Raw genomic sequence first — 19,159 nt, forward strand, 5'->3', positions numbered from 1 at the left:
CTGTCATATACCTTCTCCATATCATAAATCTACATACAAATCCATATGCTTTTTTAAGTATTTCTCACATACATTCTTCAAAGCAAACACCTGATCCACACATCCTCTACCACTTCTGAAACTAAACTGCTCCTCCCCAATCTGGTGCTCTGTACATGCATTGACCCTCTCGATCAATACCCTCCCATGCAATTTCCCAAGAATACTCATCAAACTTATACCTTTGTAATTTGATCATTCACCTTTATCCCCCTTGCCTTTGTACATTATCACTAAACATGCTTTCTGTCAATCCTCGGGCACTTCACCATGAACCAAACATACATTGAATATCCTCACCAGCCAGTCAACAACACAGTCACCCCCTTTTTCAATAAATTCCACAACAATACCATCCAAACCCGCCGCCTTGCTGGCTTTCATCTCTCGCAAAGCTTTCACTACCTCTTCCCTGTATCCTAAATCATTCTCCCTGACCCTCTCACTTCGCACACCACCTCGACCAAAACACCCCATATCTGCCACTTCACATTCAACAAACCTTCAAAATATTCACTCAATCTCCCTCTCACTTCACCTCTACTTGTCATTACCTCCTCATTTGCCCCCTTCACCAATTTTCCCATTTGTGGAGGTGGGTCGGGGAGAATGATTTGGTAAACAGAAAAGAGGTAGCGAAAGCTTTGCGGAAGATAAAAGTTGGCAAGGCGGCAAATTTGGATGGTATTGATTTGTAATTTATTATAAAGGGAGTGACTGTGTTGTTGACTGGTTGGTGAGGATATTCAGTGAAGTGCTTGAGGATTTGCACAATGCATGTATAGTGCCATTGTGCAAAGGGGATAAAGGTGAGTGTTTAAATTACAGAGGTATAAGTTTGTTGAGTATTCCTGGGAAAGTATATGGTAGGGTATTGATCGTGAGGGTCAAGGCACCAGATTGGGAAGGAGCAGTGTGGTTTCAGAAGTGGTGTTTGCTTTGAAGAATGTATTTGAGAAATACTTAGAAAAACAGATGGATTTGTCTGTAGCATTTATGGATCTGGAGAAGTCATATGATATAGTTGATATAGATGCTCTGTGGAAGGTATTAAGATTATTAAGAGGTAAGTTGCTAGAAGCAGTGAAAAGGTTTTGTCGAGGATGTAAGGCATGTGTATGAGTAGGAAGAGAGGAAAGTGATCGGTTTCCAGTGATTGTCAGTTTGCAGCAGGGGTGTGTGATGTCTCTATGGCTGTTTAATTTGTTTATGGATGAGGTTGTTAGGGAGGTGAATGCAAGAGTTTTGGAGAGAGGGGCAAGTGGATGAGAGGGCTTGGGAAATGAGTCAGTTGTTGTTGGTTGTTGATGCATTGCTGGTGGCTGATTCGGTTGAGAAACTGCAGAAGTTGGTGATTAAGTTTGGTAAAGTGTGTGAAAGAAGAAAGCTGAGAGTAAATATGAATAAGAGCAAGGTAATTAGGTTCAGTAGGGTTGAGGGACAAGTGAATTGGGAGGTAAGTTTGAATTGAGAAAATTTGGAGGAAGTGAAGTGTTTTAGATATCTGGCAGTGGATTTGGCAGTGGATGGAACCATGGAAGTGGAAGTGAGTCACAGGCTGAGGGAGGGGCAAAGATCCTGGGAGCATTGAAGAATGTCTGGAAAGCCAGAATGTTATCCCGTAGAGCAAAAATGGGAATATTTTAAGGAATAGTGGTTCCAACATTGTTATATGGTTGTGTGGCATTGGCGATAGAAAGGGTTGTGCAGAGGAGGGTGGATGTGTTGGAAATGAGATGTTTGAGGACAATATGTGGTGTGATTTGGTTTGATCAAGTAAGTAATGAAAGGGTAAGAAAGATGTGTGTCCATAAAAAGAGTGTGGTTGAGAGAACAGAAGAGGGTGTATTGAAATGGTTTGGTCACATGGAGAGAATGAGTGAGGAAATATTGACAAAGAGGATATATGTGTCAGAGGTGGAGGGAACGAGAAGTTTGAGACCAAATTGGTGGTAGAAGGATGGAGTGAAAAAGATTTTGAGCGATCGGGGCCTGAACATAGAGTAAGGTGAAAGGCATGCAAGGAATAAAGTAAATTGGAATGATGTGGTATACTGGGGTCGCCGTGCTCACAATGGATTGAACCAGGGCATATGCAGTGTCTCGGGTAAACCATGGAAAGTTTTGTGGGGCCTGGATGTGGAGAGGAAGCTGTGGTTTCGGTGCATTACACATGACATCTAGAGACTGAGTGTGAACGAATGTGGCCTTTGTTGTCTTTTAGTAGCGCTACCTCGTGCGCACAGGGGGACGGGAGTATCATTTTATGTGTGGCGGGGTGGTGGCAAGAATGGATGAAGGCAGCATGTATGAATATGTACATGTGTATATATGTATATGTCTGTGTATGTATATGTATGTATACATTGAAATGTATAGTTATGTATATGTCCATGTTTGGGCATTTATATATATATATATATATATATATATATATATATATATATATATATATATATATATATATATATATATATACATGTGTATGTGGGTAGGTTGGGCCATTCTTTTGTCTGTTTCCTTGTGCTACCTTGGTAACGCGGGAGACAGCATTAAAGTATAATAAAGAAATATGATAATATAGATATATATTTAGGGAAGCAGTGATGGCTTGTGCAAAAGACGCCTGTGGGATGAGAAAGGTGGGAGGTAGGCAGATTAGAAAGGGTAGTAAGTGGTGGGATGAAGAAGTAAGACCATTAGTAAAAGGGAGGAGAGAGGTATTTTGAGGATTTTTGCAGGGAAATAGTGCAAAAGACTGGGAGATGTATAAAAGAATGAGGGAGGAGGTCAAGAGAAAGGTGCAAGAGGGGAAATGAGAGTTTTGGTAGGAGAATATCATTGAATTTTAGGGAGAATAAAAAGATGGTATTGCAGTGGAATTTATTAAAAAAGGGGGTGACTGTATTGTTGACTGGTTGGTAAGGTTATTTAATGTATGTATGACTCATGGTGAGGTGCCTGAGGATTGGCGGAATGCGTGCATAGTGCCATTGTACAAAGGCAAAGGGGATAAGAGTGAGTGCTCAAATTACAGAGGTATAAGTTTGTTGAGTATTCCTGGTAAATTATATGGGAGGGTATTGATTGAGAGGGTGAAGGCATGTACAGAGCATCAGATTGGGGAAGAGCAGTGTGGTTTCAGAAGTGGTAGAGGATGTGTGGATCAGGTGTTTGCTTTGAAGAATGTATGTCAGAAATACTTAGAAAAGCAAATGGATTTATATGTAGCATTAATGGATCTGGAGAAGGCATATGATAGAGTTGATAGAGATGCTCTGTGGAAGGTATTAAGAATATATGGTGTGGGAGGAAAGTTGTTAGAAGCAGTGAAAAGTTTGTATCGAGGATGTAAGGCATGTGTACGTGTAGGAAGAGAGGAAAGTGATTGGTTCTCAGTGAATGTAGGTTTGCGGCAGGGGTGTGTGATATCTCCATGGTTGTTTAATTTGTTTATGGATGGGGTTGTTAGGGAGGTAAATGCAAGAGTTTTGGAAAGAGGGGCAAGTATGAAGTCTGTTGTGGATGAGAGAGCTTGGGAAGTGAGTCAGTTGTTGTTCGCTGATGATACAGCGCTGGTGGCTGATTCATGTGAGAAACTGCAGAAGCTGGTGACTGAGTTTGGAAAAGTGTGTGGAAGAAGAAAGTTAAGAGTAAATGTGAATAAGAGCAAGGTTATTAGGTACAGTAGGGTTGAGGGTCAAGTCAATTGGGAGGTGAGTTTGAATGGAGAAAAACTGGAGGAAGTGAAGTGTTTTAGATATCTGGGAGTGGATCTGGCAGCGGATGGAACCATGGAAGCGGAAGTGGATCATAGGGTGGGGGAGGGGGCGAAAATTCTGGGAGCCTTGAAGAATGTGTGGAAGTCGAGAACATTATCTCGGAAAGCAAAAATGGGTATGTTTGAAGGAATAGTGGTTCCAACAATGTTGTATGGTTGCGAGGCGTGGGCTATGGATAGAGTTGTGCGCAGGAGGATGGATGTGCTGGAAATGAGATGTTTGAGGACAATGTGTGGTGTGAGGTGGTTTGATCGAGTGAGTAACGTAAGGATAAGAGAGATGTGTGGAAATAAAAAGAGCGTGGTTGAGAGAGCAGAAGAGGGTGTTTTGAAGTGGTTTGGGCACATGAAGAGAATGAGTGAGGAAAGATTGACCAAGAGGATATATGTGTCGGAGGTGGAGGGAACGAGGAGAAGAGGGAGACCAAATTGGAGGTGGAAAGATGGAGTGAAAAAGATTTTGTGTGATCGGGGCCTGAACATGCAGGAGGGTGAAAGGAGGGCAAGGAATAGAGTGAATTGGAGCGATGTGGTATACCGGGGTTGACGTGCTGTCAGTGGATTGAATCAAGGCATGTGAAGCGTCTGGGGTAAACCATGGAAAGCTGTGTAGGTATGTATATTTGCGTGTGTGGACGTATGTATATACATGTGTATGGGGGGGGGGGTTGGGCCATTTCTTTCGTCTGTTTCCTTGCGCTACCTCGCAAATGCGGGAGACAGCGACAAAGTATAATAAATAAATAAATAAAAAGATGTTTTAGAAGGTGGTAAATAAAGTGCGTAAGACAAGAGAACAAATTGGAACATTGGTTACGGGGGCTAATGGGGAGGTGATAAGTAGTGGTGAAGTGAGAAGGAGATGGATTGAATATTTTGAATGTTTATAATGTGTTTGATGATAGAGAGGCATATATAGGGTGTTTTTGTCGATGTGGTGTGTGAAGTAAGGGGATCAGGGAGAATGGTTTGATAAACAGAGAAGAGATAGTGAAAGCTTTGCAGAATATGAAAGCTGGCAAGGTGGAGGGATTGCATGGGAATTGGTGTGGAATTTATTAAAAAAGGGGTGACTATTGTTGACTGGTGAGAATATTCTTTGTATGTATGGTTCACGGTGTAGTGCCTGAGGATTAACAGAATGTAGACATAGTGCTATTGTACAAAGGCAAAGGGGGATAAAGATGAGTGTTCCAGTTGCAGTGGTATAAGTTTGTTGAGTATTCTTGGGAAATTCTATGGGAGGGTATTGGTTGAGAGGGCGAAGGCATATACAGAGATTCAGATTGAGGAAGAGCAGTGTGGTTTCAGAAGTGGTAGAGGATGTGTGGATCAGGTGTTTGCTTTGAAGAATGTATGTGAGAAATACATAGAAAAACAAATGGAATTGCTTGTGACATTTATGGATCTGGGGAAAGCATAATGCACCGAAACCACAGGTCCCTTTCCACATCCAAGCCCCACAAAACTTTCCATGGTTTACCCCAAATGCTTCACATGCCTTGGTTCAATCCATTGACAGCATGTTGACCCCAGTATACCACATCATTCCAATTCACTCTATTCCTTGCATGCCTTTCGCCCTCCTGCATGTTGATGCCCAGATCGCTCAAAATCATTTTCACTCAATCCTTCCACCTCCAATTTGGTCTCCCACTTCTCGTTCCCTCCACTTCTGACACATATATCCTCTTTGACAATCTTTCCTCACTCGTTCTCTCCATGTGACCAAACCATTTCAATACACCCTCTTCTGCTCTCTCAACCACACTCTTTATCACCATGCATCTCTCTTACCCTTTCATTACTTACTCTATCAAACCACCTCACACCACATATTGTACTCAAACATCTCATTTTCAACACATCCACCCTTCTCTGCACATCCCTATCTATAGCCCATGCCTCACAACTATATAACATTGTTGGAACCACTATTCCTTCAAACGTACCCATTTTTGCTCTCTGAGATAATGTTCTCGCCTTTCACATGTTCTTCAACGCTGCCAGAACCTTCGCCCCCTCCCAGTGATTCACTTCCGCTTCCATGGTTCCATCCACTGCCAAATCCACTCCCAGATATCTAAAACACTTCACTTCCTCTAGTTTTTCTCCATTCAAACTTACCTCCCAATTGACTTTTCCCTCACCTAAATCAGCCACCAGCACTGTATCATCAGCGAACAACAACTAACTCACTTCCCAAGACCTGTCATCTGCACAACAGCCTGCATATTTTCCCCTCTCTCCAAAACTCTTGCATTCACCTCCCTAACAACCCTGTCCATAAACAAATTAAATAAGCATGGAGACATCACGCACCCCTGCCACAAACTGACATTCACTGGGAACCAGTCACTTTCTTCCTACTCGTACACATACCTTGCATCCTCGATAAAAACATTTCACTGCTTCTAGCAACTTGCCTCCCTCACCATATACTCTTAATACCTTCCACAGAGCATCTCTATCAACTCTATCATATGCCTTCTTAGGTCCATAAATGCTACATACAAATCCCTTTGTTTTTCTAAGTATTTCCCACATACATTCTTCAAAGCAAACACCTGATCCACACATCATCTACCACTTCTGAAACCATACTGCTCTTCCCCAATCTGATGCTCTGTACATGCCTTCACCCTCTCAATCAATACCCTCCCATATAATTTCCTGGGAATACTGAATAAACTTATACTTCTGTAATTGGAACACTCACCTTTATCCCCTTTGCCTTTGTACAATGCCACTATGCATGCATTCCCCCAATCCTTAGGCACTTCACCATGAGCCATACATACATTGAATATCCTCACCAACCAGTCAACAACACGGTCACCCCCTTTATTAATAAATTCCACTGCAATACCATCCAAACTCGCCGCCTTGCTGGCTTTCATCTTCCACAAAGCTTTCACTGTCTCTTTTCTGTTTACCAAACCATTCTTCTTGACCCTCTCACTACACACACCACCTCGACCAAAACTCCCTATATGTGCCACTCTATCATCCAAGACATTCAACAAACCTTCAAAATACTCACTTCAGCTCCTTCTCACATCAGTACTATGTGTTATTATCTCCCCATTAACCCCTTCACCGATGTTCCCATTTGTTCTCTTGTCTTACGCACTTTATTTACCTCCTTCCAAAACATCTTTTTATTCCCCATAAAATTTAATGATAATCTCTCACTCCAACTCTCATTTGCCCTGTCTTTCACCTCTTGCACCTTTCTCTTGACCTCTTGCCTCTTTCGTATATAATTCTCCCAGTCATTTGCACTAACTCCCTGCAAAAATCATTCAAATGCCCCTCTCTTCTCTTTCACTAATAATCTTACTTCTTCATCCCACCACTCACTACCCTTTCTAATCTGCCCACCTCCCACGCTTCTCATGCCACAAACATCTTTTGCGTAATCCATCAATGCTTCCCAAAATACATCCCATTCCTCCCCCATTCCCTTACGTCCTTTGCTCTCACCTTTTTCCATGCTGCACTCAATCTCTCCAGATACTTCCTCATGCAAGTGTCGTTCCTAAGCTCACTTACTCTCACCACTCTCTTCACCCCAACATTCTCTCTTCTTTTCTGAAAACCTCTATAAATCTTCACCTTCGCCACAACAAGACAATGATCAGACATCCATTCAGTTGCACCTCTCAGCACATTAACATCTAAAATTATCTCTTTCACACACCTATCAATTAACACATAATCCAATAATGTTCTGTGGCCATCTCTCCTACTTACATACGTATACTTATGTACATCTCTCTTTTTAAACTAGGTATTCCCAATCACCAGTCCTTTTTCAGCATACAAATGTACAAGCTCTTCACTATTTCCATTTACAACACTGAACACTCCATGTACACCAATTATTCCCTCAACTGCCACATTACTCACCTTTGCATTCAAATCACCCATCATTATAACCCAGTCTCATGCATCAAAACTGGTAACACATTCACTCAGCTTTTCCCAAAACACTTGCATCTCATAATCTTTCTTCTCATGCCGAGGTGCATAGGCACCAGTAATCACCCATCTCTTTCCATCCACTTTCAGTTTTACCCATATCAATCTAGTTTTCTTTCTTACAGTCTATTACATACTCCCACAACTCCTGCTTCAGGAGTAGGGCTACTCCTTCCTTTGGTCTTGTCCTCTCACCAACCCCTGACTTTACTCCCAAAACATTTCCAACTACTCTTCCCCTTTACTCCCGAGCTTCATTTCACTCAGAGCCAAAACATTCAGTTTCCTTTCCTCAAACATACTACTTATCTCTCGCTTTTTCTCATCTTGGTTACATCCACACACATTTAGACACCCCAGTCTGAGCCTTTGAGGAGGATTAGCACTCCCTGTGTGACTCCTTCTTCTGTTCCCCATTTAGAAAGTTGAAATACACGCCAGGGAGGGTTTATAGCCTCCCGCTCCCATCCCCTATAGTCCCCTTCTGTGACACACGGGGAATGCGTAGGAAGTATCTTTCTTCCCTATCCTCAGGGATAAATATATACATGTGTATATATGTATATGCCAGTTTATGTCTATTTGTGCATATGGTGAAATGTATAGGTATGTATATGTACATGTTTGGGCATTTATATATATACATGTGTATGTGGGTGGGTTGGGCCATTCTTTTGTCTGTTTCCTTGTGCTACCTAGCTAACGCGGGAGACAGCCACAAAGTATGATAAATATATATTTATTATTTTATTATACTTTGTTTCTGTCTACCGCATTAGCGAGGTAGCGCAAGGAAGCAGACGAAAGAATTGCCCAACCCACCCACATACACAGGTATATACAAACATGTCCACACACGCACATATACATACCTATACATTGTAAATGTATTTTTAAACCTCCCACTTCTTTTTCCCCTTTGTCAATCTTTCCTCACTCATTTTCTCCATATGACCAAACCATTTCAATACACCCTCTTCTGCTCTCTCAACCACTCTTTTTATTGCCACACATCTCTCTTACCCTTTCATGACTTACTCGATCATATTGTCCTCAAACATTTAATTTCCAACATATCCACCCTCCTCTGCGCGACCATGCCTCACAACCATAAAACAGTGGCAATTCTTATGGATCGTTCTACTGGGAAGGATTGTCAACTACGCACACGGAGAACACTATCTTAAAGTTATGGGATGAAAGCAAACACCAGGGTTAAATCTCCATGTAATACAAGAAATAAAGGGTAGAAAATAATAGAAGCACATTAATCGGGCACATATCTTTTACGTTAATAATCCAGGTAAGAACATTCAATATAACAGGTAAGATATCAATCCAGGAATTCTGTTTCCTTTATGACAATTTGACTCTAGAAACATGATTGAAAATACATTTTTTTCATTGGACTCTTCTTTGACAAACTACATTACTCTATAACACTCAGACAAATGGCAGAGGCCAATACTGTAGAGTTTAGTATGGTACCACTTTACACCATGATCATAGGCTACAAGTTTGAGACAGAGGGGAAACCCACTTAACTGCTGTGCCTGCGGGATAGATAGGAATCGTGGCCCAGCTGGCATCAGAGGTTTTTATTGAAGGGAGGAGCAAACCAAGAGCGGCCTGCCCTGGTCTCAGATGGGATTGGAGAAGGGTAACCCAGAGTGCCACTCTTGATTGGCTAGAGACCTAAGGTCCAGCTGTGATTGGAGGAGGGTGGCTCATAATGCCACTCCTATTTGGCTGGGTTCCTAAGGTCCGGCTGTGACTGGAGGAGGGTGGCTCATAGTGCCATTCCTTGTTGGTTGGAGGGTATTAGGTCCAGCCCTCATCTTGCCTAAGGCCCAACCTCTTCTTGTCCTGAAGGTAATGATGATATGCAGAAAACCATATTTCCTAGATGACCTCCTATCTTAACCTCAGCCGTCTGGTGCCTCGGATGGGGGAGAAATGTCAGATCCAGTGTTGCGGGTAACTGGATTGATGGCCTGACATGACCTATGCCGTTGATCTCGGCAGTCCTGGGCGTGGGAAAGATGACAGGCCTAAGTGTTGAGGGTAACTGGATTGATGACCTGGCCAGGGAAGTGAAACCCAAGCTGAGATAACATAGGCTCTCCCTGTAAATCATTTGCTCTCACCTTTTGCCATTCTACACACAGTCTCTCCTGGTACTTCCTCACACAAGCCTCCTTTCCAAGCTCACTTACTCTCACCACTCTAATCTCCCCAACATTCTCTCTTCTTTTCTGAAAACCTCTACAAATCTTCACCTTCGCCTTCACAAGATAGTGATCAGACATCCCTCCAGCTGCCCCTCTCAGCACATTTACATCCAGAAGTCTCTTTTTTACATGCCTATCAATTAATACGTAATCCAGTAATGCCCTTTGATCATCTCTCTTACTCACATATGTATACTTATGTGTATCTCTCTTTTCAAACCAGGTATTCCCAATCACCAGTCTTTTTTTAACACGTAAATCCACAAGCTCTTCAGCATTTCCATTTGCATCACTGAATACCCAATGTATACCATTTATACCCTCAACTTTGCATTTTAATCACCCATCACTATATATGAATATTTTCTTATATTTCCCACATCAGCAAGGTAGCATCAAGGACTGATGACTGAGCATTAGAGTAAAAAAATCCTCACATGGCCCCTTCTTTGTTCCTTCTTTTGGAAAAGTATACTCCAAGCCCGGGGGAGGATTTCCAACCCTCCATCCCATATGGCTGCCTTCTACAACATGCAGGGAATAGATGGGAAGTATTTTTTGCCCTCTATTCCTCAGGTAGAAAGACTTCTGTTTCTGTATTTCCTGCGTGTTGTAGATGACTGTAGAGGGCAGTAGCAGAGGGCTGTAAGCCTTCCCTTTCTGGTATTTCAATTTCTAAAAGAGGAAACAGAAGAAAGCTCCAGGCAGGGAGTGCTTATGCTCTTATCCTTAGGCTGGCAGGTCTAAATGGTGTTGATTTAACCAAGATTAGAAGGGAGGAGAGATAGGTAGTATGGTTGAGGAAAGAAACCAAGATGTTCTAGCTCTGAATCAGTCAGAGCTCAAGGTTAAGAAGGAAGAATGGTTTAGAAATATCTTAGGAGTAAAGTCAGGGGTTGATGAGAGGACAAAAACTAAGGAAAGAGTGGTACTACTCCTGAAGCAGGAGTTGTGGGAGTGTATGATAGAGTATAAGAAAGTAAATTCTAGATTAATGTGAATGAAACTGAAAGTAGATGGCAAGAGATGGATGATCATTGGTGCTTATGCATCTGGCCATGAGAAGAAATATATTGATAGGCAGGTGTTTTAGGAGCAGCTGAGTGAATGTGTTAGCAGTTTTGATGTCAGAGACCGGGTATTAGTGATAGGCGATTTCAATGCAAAGGGAAGCATTGTGGCATTTGAAGGTATAATTGGGGCTCTTGTGATATTCAGTGTTATGGTTGGCAATGGTGAAGAGCTTGTGGAGTTGTGTGCTGAAAAAGGATTGGTGATTGGAAACATCTGGTTTGAGAAAAGGGATATTACAAAAGTATATGTATGTAAGAGAGATGGTCAGCAGGCATTATTGAATTACATGTTAATTGATAGGCATGTAAAAGAGAGACTTTTGGATGTAAATGCTCTGAGAGGGGCAGCTTGTGGGATGTCTGAATACTATCTTGTGGTGGAGGCAAGGGTGAAGATTTGTAGGCATTTTCGGAAAAGAGGAGACAGTGTCTGGGAGAAGAGAGTGGTGAGAGTAAGTGAGCTTGGAAAGGAGACTTTATTAAGGAAATACTGGGAGAGATTTAGTATAGAAAAGCAAAAGCTAAGAGTGTATGAAACGAGTGGATTGGGTGATAAATTGGAGATATTTAGGGATGCAGTGATGGCATGTGCAAGAGATGCATGTGGCATGTGAATGGTGGGAGGTGGGCAGATTAGAAAAGGTACTGAGTGGTGGGATGAAGAAGTAAAGTTGCTGTGAAAGAGAAAAGAGAGGTGTTTTGGCAGTACTTGTAGGGGAGGTGTACAAAAGACCAGATGTATAAGGGAGAAGCAGGAAGTCAAGAGGAAGGTCAGGGGTTGAAAAAGAGGGCAACTAAGAGTTGGATTGAGAGAGTATCGGTAAAATTTAGGAAGAATAAGAATATGAAGATATTTTGGTATACAGTAATCAGTAATAACATTTAACCGATCATCCCTGGTCAACCCTGTCAAACACAGAGGTATTTGAATATCAAATAGTGCTTGAAACATACCTAAATAGTACATACGGTATCCTCCACAAGAAGCATTTGAACTTTGGCCACTTTTGTGACAAACAGGAGCTGTATCCACCCAGCCATCAGCTCCCAGAATAAACAACTGTTTGATTTCAAGTAATCAAATGTCTTTTGTACTGTATACCTAGGCAATGTAATCTAGGTTCACAGTAACTAGTAGTAACCTCTTATCAATCATCTGCTAAGAATAGAGATATATGAATATGAAATAGTGCCTACTGGGTCCTGAATTTGCAAGAGAGTAAGCATGCATAGGATATAGGGAATTTGAGTGATGTGTACAGGGGGTGATGTGACATCAATGGGCTGAGCAATGGCGTATTGAAGTGGTTTGGGGAAGATGTGGAAAAGTCTGTGGGGCTTGGCTGTGAACAGGGGTCTCTGTTTTCAGAGCATCATGCATGTCAGTGAGTGAGTGAATGTGAACAAATGAGGCCATTCTTTATCTGTCCCTGGTGCTACCTTGCTGACACAGGAAATGGAAAGCAATATTAGAAGAATTTATAGATTTGCAAACATGATTTATATGAATTTTCCTTTACTGATTTGGCAGCACACACTTGATATACTGTCCTTGGCATTTTGATGGGAATTACCTGCTTAGTTAAAAAAAATCTTGCACAAAGGATGTGTGAACATTATCTGAGTTACCAGTTATTGTATATTGACTAATTTTATATTTACTACATCCAAGATTTTCAAAAGCCCCAAACTGTATACAATCAACTGTCAGGGGCGTACTGTACTGTTGTATACAGCCCATCAGCAGTCAGTGAGTTAACAGTGTAGCCAAATGTCTCTGAATGAGCCATTTTGATTTGTTTCTTTTGCTGCACTGCAAAGCTTTGGAAATATCTCCCTTTTCATGGGTTTTTTAACTGCTACAGCCTGCCTGTTTGTAATCAGTAAAAATTCTACCTTTCCAAACACTCATAGGCTTTCTCTTGCCATTATTTGCTTTCATTTGCCTTTTTAAACATCATTTAAGGCCTGCCCTTGATGAGCATCTACATCTGTTCTTAAACATTTTCCTCTGTACTTGGAGCCTTTTGATATTCATTGAGACAATTATGCATGTTGCCATTACCCACCCATTTTAGACACAAAAAGATATCTCAGAATCAGAGTGCATTTTAGAATTTCTGTAACTGGTCAGTTTGTATATCCTGACATACACATAAATGTGTTTTACAAGCAATATATATCTGTGCAGCCTACTGGACTGTCATGGTTTAGACAGCCCATATATGATGATGGTTATGGAGTGAATGGACATAAATCACAAACTTGCAGCTTACACTACAGAGGAGGTTGTTATTTGCTTAGTGTATGTTGCAAATCCATTAGAGTATTAACATATTTGAATCATATACAGTTTGAAACTGGACTTACCAGCTTGTTTTATTGTATGTATCATTTTCAGCTTTGGAAGTCTCAGAAGCCAAGCATGCTGACTTGATTGCTCGCATGACATCTCAGCTTCGTGAATTAAGCTCAGCTAAGCAGGATGCTCATAGAGAGATGTCAGATATGAAGAAAAAGCTCCAGGTTTGTTGAAGAATTACCTTTTATTTTGTAATGTATGCATTTTTAGGAGTTTTTTTTTTTCAAGCAAATTAGTGTAAAAGGAATTCCTTTCTTGTGATTTTTTTTACCAGTGTTGGTTTGCCCCATAGACCTATGGGGATTAGAAACCTCTGAATCCCATGATGAAGCATATGCCTCTTACTCTTTTTTCACCTTCTGCTAGATAGTAATCAGCCTATCTTGGTTTGGGTCTGCCATTTGATCAATCAACATCCCGAAATCATCAATGACCTCTTCATCCCCATGTCGTTAGCTGAAATATTCCTCATTATGTCTCAGAACATGGATGATGCTATGTTGACTGTGGCTACCAGTATCTTCAGTCTGTCTTTTTTCATCCTGGCACTGTTAAGCATCCTTGTGTGACTTTTCTTTATGAAGTATGGGTAATGTTTACAAAATATTACACTTTGTCCCTCTTTAATGTTGGGGATTTGCACCTGAAAAACACCACCTAGCAGAACAGAAGGATAGTAAATCACATATTACTCTAGGATTTAAAGGAATAAACACTTTTCTATAGTTGCCCTCTGTCAGTGGCCTGTTAACGGTGAGGCACCAAAGGCTAAGAAGTGGGGCACTGGAATTCATTAATTATGGAAACTCTGTTGCTGTAGCCAATGGGAGGGAACAGGCATCAGATATATAGATCAGCAGACAGATTCAAAGTAATAATAGAAGCCACATTCTTGGAAAGATTTCTAAACCTAATTTTTACACAGTAATGTGAATAAAGTGTTACAAAATATACAAAACTCCCATGGTTAAGTGGTTAGCATTCCCGACCTTAGCCCATTCACGGGCAGCCCAGGTCGAGTGCATAGGTTTGAATCCTGGTTATGGCAGTCTCTCCAAAGTCAGCCCAGCTGTTCATCCATTCCTGGGAATTAGTCAATAGAATTGGTACATGGCTAAGGTTACAGTGATGGTTGATTTAAATGCGGAGGTGAGTAATGTATCAATTGAGGGTATGATTGATGTACATAGGGTGTTCAGTGTTGTAAATGGAAATGGTGAAGAGCTTGTGCATTTGTGTGCTGAAAAAAGATTGCTGATTAGGAATGCCTGCTTTAAAAAGACAGATAATTCATAAGTATATGTATGTGAGTGAGAGGGTTGGTCATGGGGGAGGTAATAACAAGTAGTGATGAAGTGAGAAAGTGATGAATGAGTATTTTGAATGTTTTTTGAATGTGTTTGATGGTAGAGTTGCAGATATAGGGCGTTTTGGTTGAGGTGGTGTGCGAAGTGAGAGGGTCAGGGAGAATGGTTTTTGTAAAAAGAGACGAGATAGTGAAGGCTTTGCGGCAGATGAAATCCAGCAAGGCAGTGAGTTTGGATGGTATTGCAGTGGAGTTTATTAAAAAAGGGGGTGACTGTGTTGTTGACTGGTTGGTAAGGATATTCAGTGTATGTATGTATGGATCATGGTGAAGTGCTTAAGGATTGGCGGAGTGCATGCATAGTGCCATTGTACAAAGGCAAATGAGTTAAAGGTGAGTGTTTAAACTACAGAAGCATAAGTTTGTTAAGTATTCCTGGGGAATTATATGGGAGGGTATTGATAGAGTAAAGACATGAAGTATTCCTGGGAAATTATATGGAAGGGTATTGATGGAGAGAGTAAAGACATGTACAGAGCATCAGATTGGGGAAGAGCAGTGTGGTTTCAGAAGTGGTAGAGGATGTGTGGATCAGGTGTTTGCTTTGTAGAATGTAAGTGAGAAATACTAAGAAAAGCAGATGGATTTGTATGTAGCATTTATGGATCTGGAAAAGGCATGTGATAAAGTTGATAGAGATGCTCTGTTGAAGGTTTTAAGAGTATATGGTGTGGGAGGTAAGTTGCTAGAAGCAGTGAAAGGTTTTTATGGAGGATGTAAGGCATGTGTACAGATAGGAAGAGAGGAAAGTGATTGGTTCCCAGTGAATGTCAGTTTGCAGCAGGGGTGCGTGATGTCCCATTGGTTGTTTAATTTGTTTATGGATGGTGTGGCTAGGGAGGTAAATGCATGGGTTTTGGAGAGAGGGGCGAGTATGCAGGTATGCAGTCTGTTGTGGATGATAGGGCTTGGGAAGTGAGTCACATGTTTGCTGATGATGCAGCTCTTGTGGCTGATTCGGGTGAGAAACTACAGAGGTTGGTGACTGAGTTTGGAAAAGTGTGAAAGGAGAAAGTTCAGAGTAAATGTGAATAAGAGCAAGGTTATTAGGTTCACTAAAGTTAAGGGACAAGTTGATTGGGATGTAAGTTTGAATGGAGAAAAACTGGAGGAAGTGAAGGGTTTTAGATATCTGGGAGTGGACTTAGGAGCACATGGAACCATGGAAGCAGAAGTGAGTTACAAGGTCAGGGAGAGGGCAAATGAGGGAGCGATGTAGAATGTGTGGAGGGAGAGAATCTTATCTACAAGAGCAAAAATGGGTATGTTTGATGGAATATTAGCTCCAGCAATGTTATATGGTTTTAAGGCATGAGCTGTAGATAGAGATATATGGAGGAGAGTTGATGTGTTGGAAATGAAATTTTTGAGGACAGTATGTGGCATGAGGAGGTTCGATCGAGTAAGTAATGAAAGGGTATGAGAGATGTGTGGAAATAATAAGGTGTGGTTGAGAGAGCAGAAGATGTCTTGAAATGGTTTGGAATATGGAGAGAATGAGTGAGGAAAGATTGACAGAGGTGTCAGAGGTGAAGGGAGCAAGGAGAAGTGGGAAACCATATTGGAGTTGGAAGGATAGAGTGAAAAAGATTTTGGACAATCAGGGCCTGAACATACAGGAAGGTGAAAGGTGTGCAAGGAATAGAGTGAATTAGAACGATATGGTGTACTGGGATTGATGTGCTGTCATTGGACTAAACCAGGGCATATGAAGCGTTTAGGGTAAACTATGAAAAGGTCTGTGGGGCATGTATATGGATAGGGAGCTCTGGTTTTGATGCATAAAACATGACAGCTAGAGACTGAGTGTGAATGTATGTGGCCTTTTTCTCTGTTTCCCTAGTGCTTCCTCACTGAAGGGGGGGGGGAAGCAATGTTATTTCCTTTGTATATATCTGTGTATGTGTGTGTACATGTTCATATGTGTATGTATGTATATGTGCGTATATGGGCATATATGTGTATATGAGTGGATGGGCCATAATTCACCCGTGTCCTGGCACTACCTTGCTGATATGGGAAACCAATTAAGTTTAATAATGTATATGTATGTATGTATATTATTTATTTATTTTATTATGCTTAACTGTTGTCTCCCATGTTAGCGAGGTAGCGCAGGAAGACAGACGAGAAATGGCCTAACCCACCCACATACACATGTATATACATAAATCCCCACACATGCACATGTGTATATATATATATCTATATATATATATTTTTTTTTTTTTTTTTTTTTTATACTTTGTCGCTGTCTCCCGCGTCTGCGAGGTAGCACAAGAAAACAGACGAAAGAAATGGCCCAACCCCCCCCCATACACATGTATATACATACGTCCACACACGCAAATATACATACCTACACAGCTTTCCATGGTTTACCCCAGACGCTTCACATGCCTTGATTCAATCCACTGACAGCACGTCAACCCCGGAATACCACATCGTTCCAATTCACTCTATTCCTTGCCCTCCTTTCACCCTCCTGCATGTTCAGGCCCCGATCACACAAAATCTTTTTCACTCCATCTTTCCACCTCCAATTTGGTCTCCCTCTTCTCCTTGCTCCCTCCACCTCCGACACATATATCCTCTTGGTCAATCTTTCCTCACTCATCCTCTCCATGTGCCCAAACCACTTCAAAACACCCTCTTCTGCTCTCTCAACCACGCTCTTTTTATTTCCACACATCTCTCTTACCCTTACGTTACTCACTCAATCAAACCACCTCACACCACACATTGTCCTCAAACATCTCATTTCCAGCACATCCATCCTCCTGCGCACAACTCTATCCATAGCCCACGCCTCGCAACCATACAACATTGTTGGAACCACTATTCCTTCAAACATACCCATTTTTGCTTTCCGAGATAATGTTCTCGACTTCCACACATTCTTCAAGGCCCCCAGAATTTTCGCCCCCTCCCCCACCCTATATATATATAGATGGCCAGAGAGTGTTATTGGATTACGTGTTAATTGACAGGCACGCGAAAGAGAGACTTTTGGATGTTAATGTGCTGAGAGTTGCAACTGGAGGGATGTCTGATCATTATCTTGTGGAGGCTAAGGTGAAGATTTGTATGGGTTTTCAGAAAAGAAGAGTGAATGTTGAGGTGAAGAGGGTGGTGAGAGTAAGTGAGCTTGGGAAGGAGACTTGTGTGAGGAAGTACCAGGAGAGACTGAGTACAGAATGGAAAAAGGTGAGAACAATGGAAGTAAGGGGAGTGGGGGAGGAATGGGATGTATTTAGGGATTCAGTGATGGATTGCGCAAAAGATGCTTGTGGCATGATAAGAGTGGTAGGTGGGTTGATTAGAAAGGGTAGTGAGTGGTGGGATGAAGAAGTAAGATTATTAGTGAAAGAGAAGAGAGAGGCATTTGGACGATTTTTGCAGGGAAAAAATGCAATTGAGTGGGAGATGTATAAAAGAAAGAGACAGGAGGTCAAGAGAAAGGTGCAAGAGGTGAAAAATAGGGCAAATGAGAGTTGGGGTGAGAGAGTATCATTAAATTTTAGGGAGAATAAAAAGATGTTCTGGAAGGAGGTAAATAAAGTGCATAAGACAAGGGAGCAAATGGGAACTTCAGTGAAGGGCGCCAATGGGGAGGTGATAACAAGTAGTGGTGATGTGAGAAGGAGATGGAGTGAGTATTTTGAAGGTTTGTTGAATGTGTTTGATGATAGAGTGGTAGATATAGGGTGTTTTGGTCGAGGTGGTGTGCAAAGTGAGAGGGTTAGGGAAAATGATTTGGTAAACAGAGAAGAGATAGTAAAAGCTTTGCGGAAGATGAAAGCCGGCAAGGCAGCAGGTTTGGATGGTATTGCAGTGGAATTTATTAAAAAAGGGGGTGACTGTATTATTGACTGATTGGTAAGGTTATTTAATGTATGTATGACTCATGGTGAGGTGCCTGAGGATTGGCGGAATGCGTGCATAGTGCCATTGTACAAAGGCAAAGGGGATAAGAGTGAGTGCTCAAATTACAGAGGTATAAGTTTGTTGAGTATTCCTGGTAGATTATATGGGAGGGTATTGATTGAGAGGGTGAAGGCATGTACAGAGCATCAGACTGAGGAAGAGTAGTGTGGTTTCAGAAGTGGTAGAGGATGTGTGGATCAGGTGTTTGCTTTGAAGAATGTATGTAAGAAATACTTAGAAAAGCAAATGGATTTGTATGTAGCATTTATGGATCTGGAGAAGGCATATGATAGAGTTGATAGAGATGCTCTGTGGAAGGTATTAAGAATATATGGTGTGGGAGGCAAGTTGTTAGAAGCAGTGAAAAGTTTTTATCGAGGATGCAAGGCATGTGTA

The 19,159-nt window shown here is 41.5% G+C and overlaps 1 protein-coding gene across 1 annotated transcript in view; it reads left to right on the forward strand.

Moving 5' to 3' along the window:
- LOC139767160 (uncharacterized) overlaps positions 1-19,159 on the forward strand; it is a 1,522,454-nt gene that overhangs the window by 1,200,846 nt on the left and 302,449 nt on the right. Inside the window, 1 exon segment of the mRNA XM_071696189.1 lies at positions 13,510-13,634. Within this exon segment, the coding sequence (XP_071552290.1) occupies positions 13,510-13,634 (125 nt within the window).

This window comes from Panulirus ornatus, chromosome 59 (assembly GCF_036320965.1).
Source record: "Panulirus ornatus isolate Po-2019 chromosome 59, ASM3632096v1, whole genome shotgun sequence".
NCBI lineage: Eukaryota > Metazoa > Arthropoda > Malacostraca > Decapoda > Palinuridae > Panulirus > Panulirus ornatus.